The 20,674-nt window shown below is 43.5% G+C and overlaps 1 protein-coding gene across 1 annotated transcript in view; it reads left to right on the forward strand.

The window, feature by feature from the left end:
• Positions 1 to 19,257, forward strand: part of BIN2 (bridging integrator 2) — a 56,091-nt gene extending 36,834 nt beyond the window's left edge. The window contains exons 8-11 of the mRNA XM_066584367.1: positions 2,261 to 2,336; positions 4,688 to 4,770; positions 10,339 to 11,297; positions 14,763 to 19,257. Of these exons, the coding sequence (XP_066440464.1) occupies positions 2,261 to 2,336; positions 4,688 to 4,770; positions 10,339 to 11,297; positions 14,763 to 14,794 (1,150 nt within the window). The 3' untranslated portion in view covers positions 14,795 to 19,257. The remainder of the gene's footprint in view (positions 1 to 2,260; positions 2,337 to 4,687; positions 4,771 to 10,338; positions 11,298 to 14,762) is intronic.
• Positions 19,258 to 20,674: the final 1,417 nt, after the last annotated feature.

Consider the following 20,674-nt stretch of genomic DNA (forward strand, 5'->3'; position numbering starts at 1 on the left):
TTGGCTGAGCCCTCAGCCAATTAGCAGAGCCTTTTCAGGAGGCAGGGATTTTTAAATCCCTGCCTGCTGAAAGTGCTGGACAGCAGTGCCGTGGAGCCAGCCGGAGGACGCAGCGAAGAGGTGAGAAATTTTTTTTAAATTTCTTTACCACTTATTGATGATTTTCAGGTAAGGGCTTATATTTTAAGCCCTTCCCCGATAATCATACTGCGGGGCTTGCCAGAAACCACTGCTTTCAATGGGATTGGCAGCAGTGCCGATCCCATTGAAAGCAATGGGATATCATTCTGCACTTCTGCCACAGCTGTCACAGCTGTGGCAGAGGATTCTTTCGTCCCCGCGGGGATGAAGGAAACTGCCGCTGGCCCCATTGAAAACACTGGCGATATGCCGGTTGTATTTCGGCGTCTTTCTTGCGCTGCGAGGCGAGAGTTTTCACGTGCTCTCGCAGCGCAAGAAAGAAAATATCGCCAGTGGGTGTCCACCCTTAGACAGCAATGGCGTTCCAACTAGTTGTCTGTAGTTATAGCCCTTCCATACTAAGGAATAATGAGTTGTGCATTCAGACACGTTACAGCACCAGCATTGTATCTGGCTACAATTTACGTGACTATACATCGCCTGTTGTCAGATCAATTCTTGACATCTTTTTCTGACCCCTTTCATCAACAAATTGTGTCTACATCATCCATTGCATGTTTTTCCTAACTCACACCATTTTCGGTATAATCTCTATACATTTCCACAAGAAAACCCCACAAGCTTGGCGGGTTCTGAATATTGGCCCCAGCTAGTCTAGCACTGATGGCCATGCCTTGTTGGATTTTCCCAAATGATTTCTTGTTTGAATGAGCCAACAACGTATCTGCCTTTATGAACAGATTGGCGGAGTGAACTCTGACATCGTTCGGTCCGGCAGCCTGTTTATACGGGCAGATACATCGAGAAATTGTTCAGTCGTTCACATTCGCTGTATAAGTGAATCGGAACAACTGAACGATCGGTATTTAAACTGAACGATTAGTGAATGAGCCAACGATGATTTTTATGCTGCCATGAAATGAATGAAAAGCGAATGATTTATTTGTTTTTACACTGAACAATTATCGTTCATTTTCGCTTGTTTTAATGATTTTTTGAATGATAATCATTCCGTGTAAAAGGACATAAATGCGGATTCACACTGAAACTGATCCACGGAAAACTCACTCACTTCATTTTATGCTGCATTCTGGGGTTATATATCCAGCCTCCATACATGGAAGCTCCAGTCATGAAAGGGCAGGTGTCTCAAACTGGCTATCCAGTATATGTACAAGGTGATCCTTCTCGAACTAAGGCCGGTTTCACGCGGGCGATAAAATCACATGAGATTTGTGTGTTGCAAGACGCACAAATATGAACCCCATTCATTTGAATGGGTTCATACACATGAGCGATGCTTTCCCACATTGCACCACAATACTATATGAGAAACACATTGCAGCATGTTCTATCTTCCTGCAATAGCGCCCATTATTTTCAACGGGGCCAGCAGCAGCAGCGTCGGCCAGATTGAAAGCAATGGGAGAACTCCATGATCCTCTGTGACAGCAGCTGCAGGGGATTCCTTCATCCCTGCGGGGAATCCCTTTACCCACATTGCGGATTTCCCAGCCGCATCTGAAGGGATTCCCTGCGGGGATGAAGGAATCCCCTGCCGCTGCTGTCACAGAGGATCGCGGAATTTTCCCATTGCTTTCAATGGGGCCAGCGCTGCTGCCGCTTCACTGACAGCCATGTGATGAAGGGATTCCCCACTTTAATGACTGTTGGCTCTTTTAACATGGTGGAAAGTACAATATTGCCCTCGCCCGTGTGAAGCTCACCTTAGGGTTTATTCACATGTCATTATTTTGTGAACTCAAACCAGGAGAGTGTCCAAAATACTTAAGAAAAGTAAATCGTTCCATTATATTTTCACTCTGTAGGCTCCAATCTTGGTTTTGGCTTACAAAATACTGATGAAAAATACTGATGTGTGAAAAAGCGCCTAAATACACACTTTATTTATTATTGTATTATATATATAAAACTTGTTTTTTATATATTTGTTCTATAATCCGGTACTGGATAGTTCTCAAAGTGTGACGTCTCATTTTCTAATAGTATTATACCACAAGGTCATTCACTTGCGTTATTTGACTTGTTACATCTCTGCTTTTACGATGTAAAAGGTCTCCATGTTTCTAAATCCCTCCTGTTTTCTTGTGCACCGCAGTCGCATTGGATGTTATGTAACCATTTTCCAGAATATTTCCAATCTTCGAGATGTTTTCTACAAGGAGATGAGTAAGGTAGGCGAATGGTTTCTACAGAAAATACTTGGATAACAGTTGAAAAATATAGTATGCTGCATTGCAAACCTGGAAATACAGGGGAAACATACCGCTATATTGCAGATTTGTTAAAGATGTGTTTACTAACGTATTAGACTGTGTTTAGACATTGCAGATACCCTGCCAATTTTCCGCAGCAACAAATGCAAACTAAATGGTGCAGATTCGCCGTTGATTTCACCCTCCCATGTAATCCGTGGTGAAAATCGGCAACATACATTGGCATTAATGCTACAGCATTTCTGACCCGTGTGAACTCTCCCCTAGATTCCTCCTTGAAAATTCGATTAAAAACAAATTAGAAAATAAAATATACAGTCAATCATTTCACAGAGGTCTTCAACTCTGGATTATGTGCACCACATGTAGCTCCATTCTTATAGATGCAACTTTAGGGCGGTTTCATATCTACGCTCGCTGGGGATTCCGCTTTCCTGCTCCGTTCGGGAAGCAGGTAGGGGTATCCCCGCGGCTGAATGGCTCCATCTCTGCCCGCTTTTGGACAGAAGAAAACTCGTCATTCAGCGGTATACTCAGCAGGATCTGTGACGCAGATGTGAAACTGGCCTTACATAGAGCTGTTGCCTCTGATTAAAGGTGATATAGACATCTGCAACCAGTTTTTTATTGACTCAATGTATTTAGAATAGATAATGAAGCAACTTTTAAAATAGTCTTGATTACAATTGAACCAACTACCACGTTTACCCGAAAATAGATCCTACCCCAATAAGAAGACCTATCGGGTTTTCGGGGAGGCTTGAAATATAAGCCGAAAATAGGACCTAGCCAATGCCCCCCCTCCCCCAAATCAATACTCACCTGGTCCGTGGCATCCCACTGTGATTGGCTGAATGGCTGTGATTGGCTCATCGAGCGCCGGCTGTGATTGGCTGCTGGCGCTCGATAAGCCAATCACAGCGTTCACTTTGCTGGAGGCGGAGTATTCAAAGCCCCGTCACCAGCAGAAGCTCAGCTGTGAGACGAGGAGGACGCAGGTTACCGCAGCACCGCCACCAAAGACCATCGGGAGGCATTGGGACGCATATTAGCCTTTTACTCCATACTTCGGCCCTAACAACCAATGAGGTTGAATCAGACAACCCAAACAACCAATCAGATTGCTGGAATTGCTCCAAAGTACTGAGCTGATGAGTAAGAGGCTAATAGGCCATCGGGACGCCGCGGACCCCCGAAAATAAGACACTGTGCCCTTTTTGGGGCAAAAATTAATATAAGACAGTGTCCACATATGAACATATCCTATCAAAGAGAAAAGGTTATAGGTCCTCATAGCTTGTTTTGCTCTCCTTATTTTTCCAGCGCCCTCACTAAGCGATGACACAGGTACCCACGACCTATCCACAATTTCAATTGCAGAAGGTCCGTGGGTCGAACGGCTTCCATTGGGTTAAATGGAAGCCGTCCATGTGGAATCCGCACTAAAATGGATTTTTCCTCCACAGTTGATTTTAACTCATGTGCAAGAAGCACTTTTCTATAGCATGTTATGAATGGTATTTGTTGCAGATCCGTGATGCGGAATCTGCAATGCAAATCCGTTTGTGTACAGGCAGTCTAAGGCCTTTTGCAGATGGGCGAATATTTGCTGCGGAATCTGCGGTCAGCAAGCGGAAATCAATTGCGAATTCTGCTCAGGGAGGAAGAATTGCAGCATGCATTATTTTCATGCAGGCTCCGCGCGGACAGCTTTTATAGAAGTAAATGGAAACCATCTGACCCACAGCCTGTCCGCAATGAACATTGTGGACAGGTTGCGGATTATGCTTTGTCACAAGGCGACAGCACGGGTAAAAAAAATTTAGAAAAAATAATAATGAAGAAAGAGGACAGGTATGCGGGGGTCGCCGGCCGCGGTCAGAGATGGATTCCGCAGCGGGCTCCCCGTTTTCTCTTTGATAGGATAAGTTCATATGTGGTGTCATCGCAGTATATTACAGTGCAAGCCAAGTGGATAAGATTACAAGAAATCTCATCCACATGCTGTGGGATAAATCTCAGCATAGACTTCAAGAGCAGGGTTCACTTCACAATATGTGATATACAGTTCTGTTCTCCAATATCAGTTGTCGATTTTCACAGCGGATTTCACACAACTTTTCCTAAACTGTACCCTATAGGACTGATGTAGTAAATCTGTAGCTGAGGAGAAGTAGAACATTGTCCATAGCAAACAATCCACAATGCCCACTTTGTGTTTACTGAATGTTATACATGAGGCCTTTTGTCTGCCTATAACAATCATGCCATAAGAATAAATGACTAAATCCATCTCATTCTCCCTGCAGCTGAACCATGACTTATATGAAGTTATGAGCCAGCTAGAGAAACAACATTCCAACAAAGTTTTCGTTGTGAAAGGCGTTAAAAGGTATGTTTTGATTACTTAAAGGGATTTTCTGGGAGTTTTCAAAAAACCCTTAACAGGAATATTCCCATCTTTTTGCAGTCCTCACTGAAATCCCCATCAGGTAGTGGCGGTCACACCGATTGCCTGCTGTGTAGATCTCTGCAGTAGTTTTGGAGAAACTTGCATTTTAGGGCTCCTTCGCACGAACGTATTGCACAGCATATTTCACGCGTGGGTCTTGTGCGCAAAATATTCTGTACCAATCTGCCATAGGCTCCCATGTTGCCGATCACACATATTACATGAGATACACGTGCAATAAAGAGTGCAGCATGTTCTATCTTTGTAAGTATTGCAGACGCATGCATGCCAAGACAGTGCATGGTGATCGGCGGCCTGCAGCTAGTATACTATGTCATTGCGCACTTCCTGCTTGCTGCACAATTGACTCAGAACTAGTCTTGCATATTCATGAGCTGCAGGCTACCCACAGCCAGCCCTCTGTCTATGCACAGTAATAGGCAGACAGCAGTCAATTAGTGACTGCAGGGCTGGTGGGTGTAGCTGGCATGCAGCTCATAAATATCCAGGACTACTTAAAGTAGTCCTCTATGCATGAGCTGCTACTGATAATGTGCAAGTTTCACCAAAACTACTGCACAGATCCACGCAGCAGACATATCACTGTAATCAGTGTGATAGGCACTACCTTGTGCTGACCTCAGAAATGGGTACAAAAAGATGGTAACAGTCTCTTTAGGCCTCTTTCACATGGGTGACGTGATATTGCCGCCATTAAATAAATCACTGCAATTTTGCATGGGTGGTCTGTGCGACATCGCTGCGTTTTCTTGTCGCTACAAAGTCGCACTACTTTGTAGCGCTCTGTTCACTCCGACGTGTCTTCTCTGTAGCTCCCCTGCACTTGCTTGTAGTTTTCTCTCAGCAGTTCCTGGTCAGGGGTTCAAATTCCCCGCCTCCAGGAAGCGCTGGTTGTGATTGGTTTGAGCGCCGCGTGTTTTACCAACAACAAGTTCGGATACGGCTTTAAAGAAGGACAAGCGGGTTGATACAATAGAATTTATTAATGCAAATCAATAAATGATAAAAATAAAACAGTTACATAAAATAGATGATATTGCACATATGTTTCGTAAACAGTTCTTTAGAAGTGGTTACATCAATCCTCACATCACCCAGAGCCGTGGGTATACTTCATCTGCTTTGTGCATCAACCGTAGTAGCAGCGGTGAAAAGTCAGAGAACAGGGGGTCTCTTGGGAACCACACTGAGAGGGCGTTCCCCATCACAGGTCCAAAATGCATCTAACTCCCCAAAACCTTCTCCTGTCTTTTATACTTCCTATGATCTATTGCTTGGATATTTGCATTACAAATATCAGTGCATAGAGCTGTTTGCCTTAAAAAGGTCACAATCCGAAGTGGCCATTCCTCAAATGGGATCAGATCAGACAAACAAAACTGATTCTTAAAACAATGACAACACTAAGCTCCAAATATACATAAGGCCCCAGTTCAGTCTTAAAACAATGATGATAGATTTGCACGACTAATTAGACAATAGAATCACAAGACTCTAGACAATGGTGGTAGAATTACGAGACAATGGTGACTCTATGTCCAGATATTAACTAGTTCCAGCAAGTCTATAAAATTCAGTTATATACTCTTTATAATTTACACATTGAACATTTCTGGCTCTTTGAATACAAGATAGAGGGTTACAAATAGCCAAATATATGTGCACTGCAGCCGCGGCTCAGCCAATCAGAGCCCACGCTTAATGAACCTTTCACAACCATAAATTGAATGGCGGTGATGAACCAAACAGAGCCAGCACTCAATGCACCAATCACAGCCATTCAATGTATGAAGAACCAATCACAGCCGGGCAATTGGAGCCCCTGACCAGGAAGCGCTCAGAGAAATCTACAAGCAAGTGCCGGGGAGCTGTAGAGAAAATGCAACAGAGTGAACAGGGGCTGTTAGTTGATGTATGTGTTTTTTGGGGGGGGGGGGGGGGGGGTTCTATGCAACTAGGGCTTATTTTAGGGCTTTTACAGTAGGATATCCTACTTTAAAAGTTTAATCATACCGCACAAAAAACGTGTTTTCGTGCGTGGTGATGCAACAGAAAGAAAGGCTTCATAGGGAAACGTGGGCTACAAAACATCAGAAATCATGGTAACATTTAGCAACCGGCGATTTTTTTATTTATTTTTTCTCGAAATGTTGCAGGCTACAAAACATTGCTAACGGGAAGGAACCCATCAGAAAGCATGGGCTTCACATACATGCAATTTGTAGCACTGTCGCATGGCGAGAAAAATCACACGATTTTGCCATCCATGTGAAACCGGCCTTGAGGGCAGAGAATGGGCTAAAATAAAAAAAAACTGAGCGTCACTCACCCATTAAATAGCCCCGTCAGTGCAGCATAGATGCATTCCCTACTATTTTAACCTCATAGGCTCCTGTAGCAGTCATGTGACACTCATTGTTCACATGACTGCTACAACCATTCACAGGCCCTAATGGTTATATGTTCACGAATAGCATGTGCGGACAGGCATAGTACACTGCATCACATAAGTATTGCAATGCATTATGAATGATTGTGTCTTTAAAACCCTTGCCGGACTAATAAATGTTAATAATAACGTATTATTATAAAAATTCCAAGTAAAAAAAACTAAGATTTTTTCCAGAATAAACACTTTTATTCTGAAAAAAAAAATAGTGAAAAAACCTGGACATAATTGGTATCGCTGCATTCATAACAACCTGATCTCTAAAATTATCCCAAAAATTATCGATCCTTCACGGTGAACACATTAAGACGGAAATGAGAGAAACAATACTAAGATAGCTTTTTTTTTGTTAATCCTTCTCCTAAGAAACATTCAACCGTGAACAAAAAATCATAAATCATACCCCAAAAATATTACATGGTACCAATAAAAACGAATAGTCACTGCACAAAAAAAACAAATCCCAATACAGCTTCCTCAACAGAAAAGTAAAGAGAAAACGTTATGAGTCTTTGAATCAGGCAATGTAAAAAGTAAACAAGTTATTTATAAAAATGGTTTATATTGTGTAAAATAAAAAAAAAACGTTATAAACTTGCTATCAGTGTAATTGTATTGACCCTTAAGCCCCATTTAGACGCGGCGAATGTAGGGCAAACGATGCCCAACGCTCGTCCTCGCAAACACTCGCTCCCGTGCACCTGAACAGGAGCTAGTATTGATGGCTCACAGCGGGGCGGCAGGAGGAGAGTTCTTTCTTTGCTCTCCCCGCCCCTCTCCATTGACTTAACATAGCAGCCGTTCAGTACTGAAAGGCCGCTATTTACACTGAGTGATCAGCTTATCATCCATCGTTTATGCAGCATAAATGATGGACGATGAGCTCGTCTCTCATCGTTCAGTGTAAATAGCTATGCTAAGTCAATGGAGAGGGGCGGGGGGAGAGCAAAGAGTGAAATCTCCTGCAGTCTCCCCACCCCTCTGCCAGCCGCTCTATGAGCGAGCCAGCAGTACTAGCTCCCGTGTGACAGCACGGGAGCGAGGACCAGTGTCGGGCATCGTTTGCCCGTCATTCGTCCCATCTAAATGAATCTTTAGAATAAAGTTATCATGTTAAACACTGTAAATGCTGAAGAAAGCAAAACTCTAAAAACAATGCTAGAATTGCTGTTTGTTCATCCACTTCAAAGAAAACAGAAAAAAAGTGATTGAAAAGTCATATATACCCCCGAATAGTACCATTGCAAACAATTAGTCATCTCACAAAAAATAAGCCCTAACGTAGCTATGTCAGCAGAAAAATAAAATGATAAAATACACACCTCTGCTGCTATAGAACCTCTTTTTGAAAAGAGGGCTTCTTAAACTAATTGCACACGGGCGAGTGTGATATCTGGCCATGAATGACAGCCTGATATCGCGCTCGCCAACATGCGATTTCCCTGCGGATAAGAGGCATTTTTAATTCAAAACCGCCTCGCATCACTTTGGGGAAGTAGCAATCCTCCGACGCGGCTGACAGCGAAGGATCGCAGATTTTCTCCCATTGTTTTCAATAGGGAAACCTTGCAGTGCAATGGGTTCCATGTTTGTGCAAGATTTGTGCGTATCACCAGAGGCGTAACTTGAAGCTCCTGGGCCCCAATGCAAAATCTGTAATGTGGCCCCCAACTATCATGCTTTATTTACAGTACTCGGCTCCCTATATGGAGAAGAGAGGCTTTATGGGCCCCTAAGGCTCGTGGGCCCAGGAGCAGCTGCATCCCCTATAGTTCCGCCCCTGCATATCACATTCCATTAATATCACTTTCTATTACTTTTAAGTGTACCTATCATATAAACTTTTTTATTTACAATGTATCTTTTTAAACCTAAATACCCCTTTCTACACTAAGCAGACACCTGCTTCCACCCATACCTATTACTGTCTACAACTACTCAGAAATTCTGCACTCACTGAAAAACTAGAAGGGTTCTTTTTACAAGTCACTGTCAAATTGTGAGTTCTGAGGGATCTAATAACACAGAAGCGCCCCCATGTGACAGCCGTGCTGCATCAGACATCGTTCAGTTCATCAAAACCAAACAATTGGCCTGTGTAAACAGGCAGTCCCTCATTTATGAACTACCTGTTTACTACTTTGTTTACTGTGAATGGAGGCGGACTGTAATGATCTCTGTCCTGTTTTGCCATTCACTGAGTGATGATCATTGCTATGTAAAAGCACAGTAACAATACTGGCACTGGCGTAACTATAGGGGATGCGGTTGCACCCGGGGCCCAGGAGCCTTAGGGGGCCCATAAGGCCTCTCTTCTCCATGTAGAGAGCCTATTACTATGACTAAAGCATTATAGTTGGGGTCCTGTTACAGGTTATGCATTGGGGCCCAGGAGCTTCAAGTTATGCCTCTGCGTTAAGGGGTTAAGTGAAGTTGGGGGACCCCAAGATAAACACTTGCACCCGGGCCCGTGAGCCTTTAGCTACGCCCCTGAATACTGGGATAACATATCAGGCCCTCTGGCACATTTCCTGTGTATGAATTGCACCCGAGAAGCTCGGGTGCAACTCCCATCAGTCAGTGCACAGATATTTGTCCGTGTGTTGTCGGATTTGTGGACAGGCAACACACTAATTCTTGCCCGCAATATGGACAAGAATACGACATGCGATAGTTTGTGTGCTTATCCACATAGCCCTATAATGGGGTAGTGCTATCCGTGAATTAACATGGACCGCACATGGCATCACACATGCTAATGTGCCATGGGCTTTAGAAGCTGGCACACAACTATGAGCTGTGGGACATAGTGCAGTGCTTCTGACTGTTTAAGAACATTATAGCAGCTAGCAGGAACAAATTTGAGGAAAAATACATCAAACAGGTAACATTGTGATACTGTTATTACCTATGTACAAACAGTATAGCTTTTTACAATTTTACAAAATAATCGGTACGCTTTAAGCATTTGAAATACTAGTTTTTGCTTTACTTCTATCCAATATTACCATCTTAATGTACACAATTCTAATTTTCAGTAAAAGAAATTCACTGGTGATCTCATCACCCATAAGTTCTTCCAGTTCCTTTTTCATGGCTTCGATAGATCCAGGAACAGGCGTTCCAGTTAGTGAAAAGGGTTCCTTAGATGAGACGTCTGATGCCAATTCTATATCTTCGACTTCAAATGAAACCCAAGACTCCAGCACAGATGAAAAAAATTCTACTTCAACTGAGGAAGTGACTCATAAAGAATCTCATAATATTCCAGATGCGGAACAACTGGAAGAATCTGTAAGTCAGAACACAAAGGAATTTGTACAGAATGATACATCCACACCTAAAGAAACTGCAGACTTGGAGGGCAAATTAGAAAGTGACTCAATTTGTGACCCAAAGCAACTGTCTCAAGAACGGCAAGTTGCAACAGATGAAAAGGTGCCTGAAAATGTAATACAAGAAAATGCGGACATCATTACACACAGTGGGACTGAAGACAAGACAAACACTGATACTCCAAGCCAGTCCAGTGAAATAGTTAGCAAAGAAGAAGCCAATGCAGGCTCCTATGAATCCAAGCAAATAGGCAATGAGGGCATAAAAGATGGAGTTAGTAAGAAAGGGATAGACAGTGTACAAGAGTGTTTTAGTGAGGGTCCCAAGAGGGACTCGGGAGCATCAGAAAATGGGAAGGAAAATGATAATTTCAGGGAGGATAACAAAGATGATGCCAAAGACAAAATAAAGAGCGATCAACACCAGGTTAGAATGGAAGGCCTTAGAGAAGAACTGCCTACAAAATGCAACAATGTATCTGAAGGCAATGATACTGAAAGACAGACAAAACCACTTTCCTCTTCCCGAAATCCCCATCAACCATGTCCAGTTGATGAAGTGAAGAATCCAAGTGAGGAACCTTCCTCTTCTGTGCCACATCCCTGCCAACCAGGCCCAACTGATGATAACGAATCTTCTGGAAGACTCCAAAATGAATCAGGTATGCTACATTGTTTTATTTCAAAGCAATATTACATAACAATTCCGCAAAAGTAGAAAAAACTTTTTTTTTTGCATACCCAGTTTACCACCCTAGGAACAGCCATCTGTTCTGTCCTTTGATATGTTGTATACCACATTCTGCTGCTAATGTAAATTATGCTTAGGGTAGTACACAGCAGATAAAAATGTTAGGGTACTTATACATGGGCCGATAGACTCCAGAGTAATCACTCAAAGGAGCAATCATAGGTGGCTGTCATTCCTTGTGAACACAGGACCCGACAGGGCAAGTGAGTGAGAATGGCTCACTTGTCGGAGTCACTCGGTTTTTAGCTCACCTAAAAACTAAGTGACTGTTGGCCTGCTTAAACAGATACTCGTTCATCTACAGATAAAACAAAGTGTAGCTTGATTGTGATAGCATGGTGCAGAAAGCGATTTTAATCTATTTAAAAGCTATTGTTCTCTTAACACAACAAGACCCTATTGTAAAGCAACTCAAAGTGTAAGTATAGCGCCCTGATAGCACCGCCCAAGTCACGTCACATGGACCAATAAATTGTGCAGATTCCCGTATCCAGCGTGAATCTGAGCATTTGTCATTCAGTCTAAATGTATGCACCGACTGAACAACGAATGAGGATTCATTCTCTTCTCATTCATCATTCAGTTTATGCATGCATAAAACTAAATGACGGATTGGCCCGTGTAAACTATGAATGGAGACGGGCGGGCTGGAACAACCCCGACTCGCTCTGCCTCCATTCACGCAGCATGCTAATTCCTGTGTAAAAGCACAAGAATGATTATCGCTGGGATGACCTGTCTGGCATCTGTGCCCAACAGGTCACCCCGTGTAAAAGCACCCTAAAGAGTAACCCATCAGTATGAACAACTGCCGGTTTACTCTGATTGGAAGCAGGCAACCGGAGGACATCTCTGGTTTGTTCCACCTCTATTCAGTGAGTGATCATCCTTCCTCTGTGAAGCCTCAGGAGCAATAATTGTTGGGACGGTTGTTGAGGGCCTAAGCCTTCGCTTGTTGTGCCATGTAAAAGTGCCCGTAGCTTCAGCCTTTGTCATAACATGTCTTCTACCCTATCACCTAACATATAAACAACACCTACCTTGAGAATGGTTGTGTTACCTTTAAAATTCTTCCCTTTTCTCTCTACTGTGGACCCCTGACCTTCCCTATACAGACATTTACAGAGATTTATAAAGAAATTGTAATTCCTGTACATGTGTTGTGTAGAACAGTGCTTCTCAAAGTGGGCCTCACTAGTAAGATGTCCCATAGTTAAGCTAGGAGGCAGTTTTGACGTATCTAAGCTTAAAGGGGTTTTCCAGGCAGCGCCCACTGTCAGTGCTGGGATGCGCCTGGGTCAGAGCGGAAGCCGCTACTCCGACCCCTGTGTAACAGCCAGTGCTCGTAATTGCAAGTTGAGGTCTCATTGAAATCAGTTGGAGCTGTGTCTGCAATTACAAGCATCGGTCACTACACAGAGGTCGGAGAAGCGACTTCTGCTCTGACTCCTGTCTATCCCAGCACTGACAGCAGGTGCTGCCTGGAAAATCCCTATAAGCTACACACACATTTCTATTGCTGTAGGGATCTCTGCTTTAGCATTGTAATAGTTTTACTTCTCGCCTGGACTTCCCCTAGTGATTGTGGTGCCCAGGCATTACCATGTTCTGGCTGGTGAAGTCCCAATAGAAAAAGGCAGAAAATACCTTGTTTAGAGGATCTGTACAATTGATTGTTTATTGCATAGAGGAAAATGTGTTGACAGGTTCTCTCTATAACAAAGGCTACCTGGTCTACTTTGAGCTTCATAATAGACTCATAGAATGGTAGAGTTGGAAGGGACCTCCAGGGTCATCGGGTCCAACCCCCTGCTCAGTGCAGGATTTACTAATCATCCCAGACAGATATTTGTCCAGTCTTTGTTTGAACACTTCCATTGAAGGACTCGCCACCTCCCATTGTAACCTGTTCCACTCATTGATCACCCTCACTGTCAGAAGGTTTTTTCTAATATCTAATTTGTTTCTCCTCCCTTTTAGTTTCATCCCATTGCTTTTAGTCTTTCCTTGTGCAAATGGGAATAGGGCTGATCCTTCTGCACTGTGACAGCCCTTCAGATATTTGTAGACAGCTATTAAGTCTCCTCTCAGCCTTCTTTTTTGCAAGCTAAACATTCCCAGGTCCTTTAACGGTTCCTCATAGGACATGATTTGCAGACCACTCACCATCCTGGTAACTCTTCTCTGGACTTCCTCTTTTTTAAAGTGGGGTGCCCAGAACTGGACACAGTATTCCGGATGAGGTCTGACTAAGGAAGAGTAGAGGGGGATAATTACCTCATGTGATCTAGACCCTATGCTTCTCTTAATACATCCCAGAATTGTGTTTGCCTTTTTGGCTGCTGTATCACATTGTTGACTCGTGTTCAGTTTATGATCTATTAGTATACCCAAGTCTTTTTCACATGTACTGCTGCTTAACCCAATTCCTCCCATTCTGTATGTGATTTCTTTTTCATTTTTCTTGCCCAGATGTAGGACTTTGCATTTCTCCTTGTTAAATACCATTGTGTTACTCACTGCTCACTGTTCCAGCTTGTCTAAATCTTTTTGAATACTCTCTCTCTTCCCTAATGTTAGCTATCCCTCCTAGCTTTGTGTCGTCTGCAAATTTGATCAGTTTCCCTTCAATTCTCTTCTCCAGATCACTTATAAAAATGTTGAACAACACTGGGCCTAGGACAGAGCCTTGTGGTACCCCACTTGATACATTCTTCCACTTGGATGTGCAGCCATTAATGACCACTCTTTAAGTACGATCACTCAGCCAGTTGTCAATCCACCCAGCAGTTGCCTTGTCAATCCCATACTTGGTCATTTTTTCAATACTTAGTGAAAATTGATTATTATTTATTTAACTATTCAAACTCTGCGCCATTGTTCGCGAGAAAGAAAAAATAGAGCAGGACCTATCTTTTCTCGCATGTATAAAACATACATGCAAGAAAGAGAGCACAAGTCACGGCCACAAAAAGTTATGCAAACACGGTCGCTTGTTTAAACTCTAAAGTGTAAGTACTTAAAAATCACTACACTTTACCCCATAAGTGACACACCACAGGAATCAGCATGCCTGTTACTACTACATGCTGCCCTCACTGAGGCAGTAAAAGGACCTGACAGGGAAAAAAAGGTAAAAAGCTGCATGTATGCAATCAGATCACATCTAAATAAACAATTGTAGTAACAGAACTTTATGTAATTTCACATTTTCAAATAGCTGCTTGAAGTCCTAGCCTAAAGTATATTACTCACTAAGACAACAGCACCCATAATAACCTGGCTCAAGAATAGGCATATATGGGTGTTAATGCACAAGCAGTGTATTGCATGCTGTATATTTCATTTCAGTATATTTTGTGTTTATGTTGTGCAGGTAATAAAGACGAAATGATAACTCAACTGTAACTTCAGACACCAATGCAGAACAAATAGTAACCAATTCTGGTGCCACCTACTCCGAAATCTGTCCGAAGCTGTGGATTATATAGTGTATCATCTCATGTTTACTGTCTGCCTGTGTGTATTGCTTTTTGGGAGAGAAATCAAATCTTTTATAAGAACCCTTTACCCATAAGGGCGAGCACCCACTGGCGTTTTTTTACCTGCGTTTTGCGTTTTGCGTTTTTCCTGCACAGGCATAGAGATAACATGTGTTCCTGTCCACTGGCGTTTTTTTTGCGTTGCGTTTGCGTTTTTAACATAGGAACTGTCAGTTGCATATGTGTCCTTATTTTTCTCCATGGAAATTAATGGAAAAGCCGCGAAAACGCCGCGAAAAACGCGTGGAAAAATCGCAGGAAACGCGGCGAAAACGCTGCGTTTTTTCCCCGCGGAAAACGCAAACGCCAGTGGGTGCTCGCCCTAATTGTTACAATTTTTATATGAAATGACTATGCTGTATTTTGTACCATTAACTTACTGTTAAAGGGGTTGTCCATTTACTAAACAATGCCTTTTCAATAGGACCACCTGTGTAAAACTAACAAACAGAAATATACTTACTTACCCCTCCACGGTCGCTGGGATTCACACTGCAGCCCCGCTGCGGTTCTAGTGATTTCTGTGACAGATGTTATAGGAAATCATTGACCGCTGCAGCCAATGAGAGGCTGCAGCATCACCACCCGTTCTCCTGGCATCGACGCTCACATCCCGAACACCATGATTCCAGGAACTCAAGAACATGATGCTGCAGGCTCTCATTGATTCAAGCAGTCACATAATGTCCTGTGACATCATCTGTCACAACAAACCCCAGGACCGCAGCGGGGGGTCCTAGTACCTAGAAAACCCCTTTAATAAAGTTATTAACATGTTTATATGTAAATTCTTCAGAGAAATAAAAACAAATGAGTAATTGCACATAAATGTATTAAGAGAAATCTTGAAATCATGCTGTTCTTCGTTTCTACAATGTATGGTGAATACGTTGCACTACACCGAATGACCACATTATTATGGATACACTTTTTCATGATTTGAACTTCGCTTTATGGAAACTAGAGACGTGACCCCGGAATGCAGCATAAGATCAAGTAAATTTTCCTGGATCAGTTTCAGTGAGAATCTACATTAGAATGGGGAAAATCGAGCAATCTGAGCAAGTTCAAACGAGGTATGGTCATCGATATAGATCTGGGACCAGTATTTCAAAACCTGTCAACCTTGTGAGTTTTTTCCATGCAGTGTTGAGCGTATACCGAGATCAAGGAAGAACGTGTCGCAAAAGAGGATGCAAATAATAGAGATGGAAAAATACCTCCACAGTGCCACCTATTGGAAGGCAGCATTCCTTCAAACCAAAGTCAGACTCTTTATACAAGCCTTGTAACAATGACTGGGAATTAAAAGCAAAACCAGACTCCATAGACAGACAGCTGTTTCAGGGTATTTGCCCTTCATCAGTGTACAGTAGGAGTCTGGCTTTGCTAGTGAGAGGCCTGGGACAGGGGTCAGAAATGCTATCTTTGCTCCTTAGGGAGAGCACCTAGATGTTGAGTGAGGAGACTCAAAATGCCATTCATGCTCCTCTGGGAAATATGCAAATAAAGGAGATGGAATAATACCTCCACAGTGCCACCTATTGGAAGGCAGCATTCCTTCAAGCCAAAGTCAGACTCTTTATACAAGCCTTGTAACAATGACTGGAAATTAAAGCAAAAGAGGATCTTATGGATGTAAGCAACTCATTGAAGAAAGGTTTTAGAGGTGGATATAAAGAATCTTTCTACAAACAGGTAGTGTCTGAATGCAGAATTCATTGTTTCTTAGCATGGATGGCCTATAACAGGAGACTGCCAGATTGAGTGCTATTGCTAAGGGGCATTCATGTGGGTGGAGTATTCCTACCAGGATGCAGCAGAATTTGGCCCTGCAGAATTCCACATCAAAATCTGCAGAGTTAGGGCTCAGTCACACGGGCGCATCGGCACCTGCACACCGGCACCAATGCGCCCGTTTGACTGACAGTTAGAAGACGGCCATACCTGAAGATTGCCGTCTCTCTCCAGCGCTGATGAAAGAACAGATGACCGGCAATAAAGCCGGTCACATGTTCTTTCCTCCGGCGCTGCAGAGAGACGGCCGTCTTCAGGTATGTCCATCTCCTTCCTGCAGTAACACGGGAGCGCAACACGGGCGCCGATGCGCCCGTGTGACTGAGGCCTTAAGGGAGAATTTTGGTGCGGAATTGCAGGCTGATTTAAGCCATTTTCATTCTGCATCAAAATCTGCATGGAACCATGTAGATTTTGGTGCGGTGCAGAATGTGGAAAATTCAGCACGTGTGAAAGGTCCCTATGGGAAACCAAAAAACAAGACTCCAGTGGGCAAAAGAGCACAAAAGTTGGATCACTGATAGGTAGAAAAGCATTGCCCGGTCAGATGAATCCAGATTTCTGATGGAAGGGGCAGAATTTGGTACAAGTGGCACCTTGCTATGGTAGTTTGTGGGTGTGGTGGTGGCAGCAAGCTAGCAAAAAGAGGTGAGGCCTAGGTTTATTTACTATGATACCCCAACGTCTCTATACATTCTGTACTACAAACATCAAATTTCTAGTTTTGGAGGTTCACCACTGGTACATGTAACTGTGCACTTGGATGTTTCTGTACATATGAATGTGGTGCTTTCGTTGAAATTTCTTGTTCTCAAAAAATAAAATTAACAAAAACACATAAAGCGGCAAATCTATGAGGTTGTAGGAATGAAGTGGGAAGGATCCAGACTTCAGATACAACAACAGGAATGGAGGAACAAAAGTGTGCTAAATATATTGGAGTTCTCCCATTACTTTATTGCTTCACTTATTTTGTGGGTTGAGAAAGAGTAAACTAGAATTACATAGTGCACAACAAAGGAAGCATATTATGGAAAACCAGATGGTGCCATTATCTAAAGCCTTTTCACTATAAATGCTGTCTGAAAACCTATACTAGGTCCAGTTACAATCAATTATAGGGTGCAAACACAAACTTCTAAGTTTAGTTGACAAGTCGAAAGGGGGGCGGCAGTAATGATTCACAGTCCACTAAATCCAGACAAAAATGTTGGCATTCAAAATAAATACAGGGCCAGTTAAGTTTGGGTATATAGTTCTTCTCTGCTATGCTTTTCATTTTATATGTACCATATATCATGTGAATAATGTAAATGTGCCAAGTGCGTTTGTCCTTCAACTTTGATGCTAACATGTAGACTCACGAAGGAAAAAAATAATGCATCCAGATAGAAATGTTGGATTGCTGCAAAACTCAGCATGCAGTTATGTCTCAGGCAGGTATGTAAATTATTACCGTTGTGGTCAGATTAGACATTGGGTCTTGCCACCAGAGGCCATAAAAGTGCTTTCCCTTTTGCCCTATAAAAGGCCCTCAGAGGCTACTTTTGCGCAGTGTGCCTCCTGTTGAGAGATCGTTGACCACTACACATGCGACCTCTACGACATACCCAAAGACATTTTACCCAGTTAACAAACTTTAAGAGGGAGTGCACTATTTGAATGAGAGAAGCACGGTGGTCATCTTGATGAATTGCCCGCTATCTAGGCTGTTCTGACCAAGCCGTTAGGAGGTGTTGCAAGCAGTGGTTACGCGAGGGCATGCACAAACAGACCACCACTAGAGATGATTGTTTGATCAGCCAATAAGCACAAGCACATCCAACCAGAGGCGTAACTTAAAGCTCCTGGGCCCCAATGCAAAAGCTGTAACAGGGGCCCCAACTATAATGCCTTATTCATAGTATTGGGCTCGCTATATGGAGAAGAGAAGCCTTATGTGCCCCCTAAGGCACCTGGGCTCGGGCGCAACCGCATCCCCTATAGTTACGCCAGTGGATCCAACAGTTTCATTGCCCATTATCCAGACACAGGTTGCATCTTCATTACAGAACCATGTCTCTACCCAGACAAGGTTTTCCCAGGAATGCCTCTGCCAGGTTGCCACACTTCCTTGGCCTGCCAGATTGAGCTTTTTCAGGACCTGCTGGGACACCAGCTTTGGCAGCCTATGAGTGCGCTGGATCTAGAGGCCCAGTTGCAACATCGGCGGGAAATTGTATGGCTACATGTGCAACCGTATCTTATCATGTATCCAGGCTAGAGGCGGCCTAACAGGGTCCTAGAACCTACTTTGAATTGCAACGTTTTCCCCAATAAACGTATCTTTTCACTCTAATATTGTAATCACTTAAATATATAATCCTTACAATCATACATATAATGTTTCATTCTATTCTGTTAACTCCTTTTTGGTGCATTTTTGGGGGGTAAATGAGTGTACATATGTATTTGATCTTGTTTGGTGTGCAGATATTACAAAGCACAACCCATGGTGATATCATCTGTTATCTGCAGTTTTCCATAGAAATTAAATATGGCATAAAACGTGCACTTTCAAAAGAAATAAAAAAGGACACAAAAATTAAACTAGTGGTATCATGTGCAGTCACTATAGAGTCATGTGTATACAGGGAAAAAACCAATAAATCCTGCACTCACAGGAACCAATACAAACGGTACATGTGCAAAAAAAATTACTTCTGTGGGAGGTCCCTGTCCCTGAGACCTCCCTGAAACATCATATATCCACCGGATTTCCCTTATCAACCCAGTCATGATTCTGTCATAGAAGGAAATTAGCATGACTTGTTTGTTATAAACCCATGCTGGCTCTGTTTAATTACTACATTTTCATCCAAGTACTTGCATACATGCTGTTTGATAATTTGTTCAAAGATCTTCTACTGGTATAGAAGTCAGGCTCACAGGCCTGTAGTTCCTGGATCCACCTTCTTCCCTTTTTTGAAGACAGGGACAATATTTGCCCTTTTCCAATCTTCTTGGATTTCTCCTGTTCTCCAGGAATTTTCAAAGATTATGGCAGTGATGGCGAACCTTTTAGAGACAGAGTGCCCAAACAGCAACCTAAAACCCACTTATTTATCGCAAAGTGCCAACACGTCAGGGGGCGGGGCTTATCACGACGTATGATTTCACCCCCGTCATTCTAAAAAGGACAGGGCCGCTTCAAAATGAACAGGGAGCACATTTTGACTGCTTTTTGGATGCGGAAATACTGTAGAACGTCCTCAGCTGAAATTTCTGTGGAAAATTCTGCAGCATTTCCGCATCCAAAAAGTAGTCAAAATCTGTACCCTGTCTATTTTGAAACACCCCTGCCCATTTCTGCCACCTGTAAACATACCCCAGTGGTAATAGTGACACCCCCCCAAGCGGTAATAGTGACCCCCACATCACAGCGGCCCCAGCGGTAATAGTGACCCCCACCCCACAGCAGCCCCAGCGGTAATAGTGACCCCCCACAGCGATAATAGTGACCCCTACCACATAGCAGCCCCAGCGATAATAGTGACCCCCACCCCCCAGCGATAATAGTGACCACCACATCACAGCGGCCCCAGCGGTAATAGTGACCCCCACAGCGGCTCCAGCGGTGATAGTGACCCCCACCCCACAGCGGCCCCAGCGGTGATAGTGACCCCCACCCCACAGCGGCCCCAGCGGTAATAGTGACCACCACCCCACAGTGGCCCCAGAGATAATAGTGACCCCCCACCCCACAGCGGCCCCCAGTGCATTAGGAATACCCCACCCCACAGCGGTAATAGTGACCCCCCCACCCCACAGCGGCCCCCAGTGCAGTAGTGACACCCCACAGCGGCCCCCAGTGCAGTAGTGACACCCCACAGCGGCCCCCCAGTGCAGTAGTGACACCCCACAGTGCCCCTCCCGAGACCCACATACTTACCTCCTCCTCCTGGAAGCT

The sequence above is a fragment of the Eleutherodactylus coqui genome, chromosome 1, assembly GCF_035609145.1.
Source record: "Eleutherodactylus coqui strain aEleCoq1 chromosome 1, aEleCoq1.hap1, whole genome shotgun sequence".
NCBI lineage: Eukaryota > Metazoa > Chordata > Amphibia > Anura > Eleutherodactylidae > Eleutherodactylus > Eleutherodactylus coqui.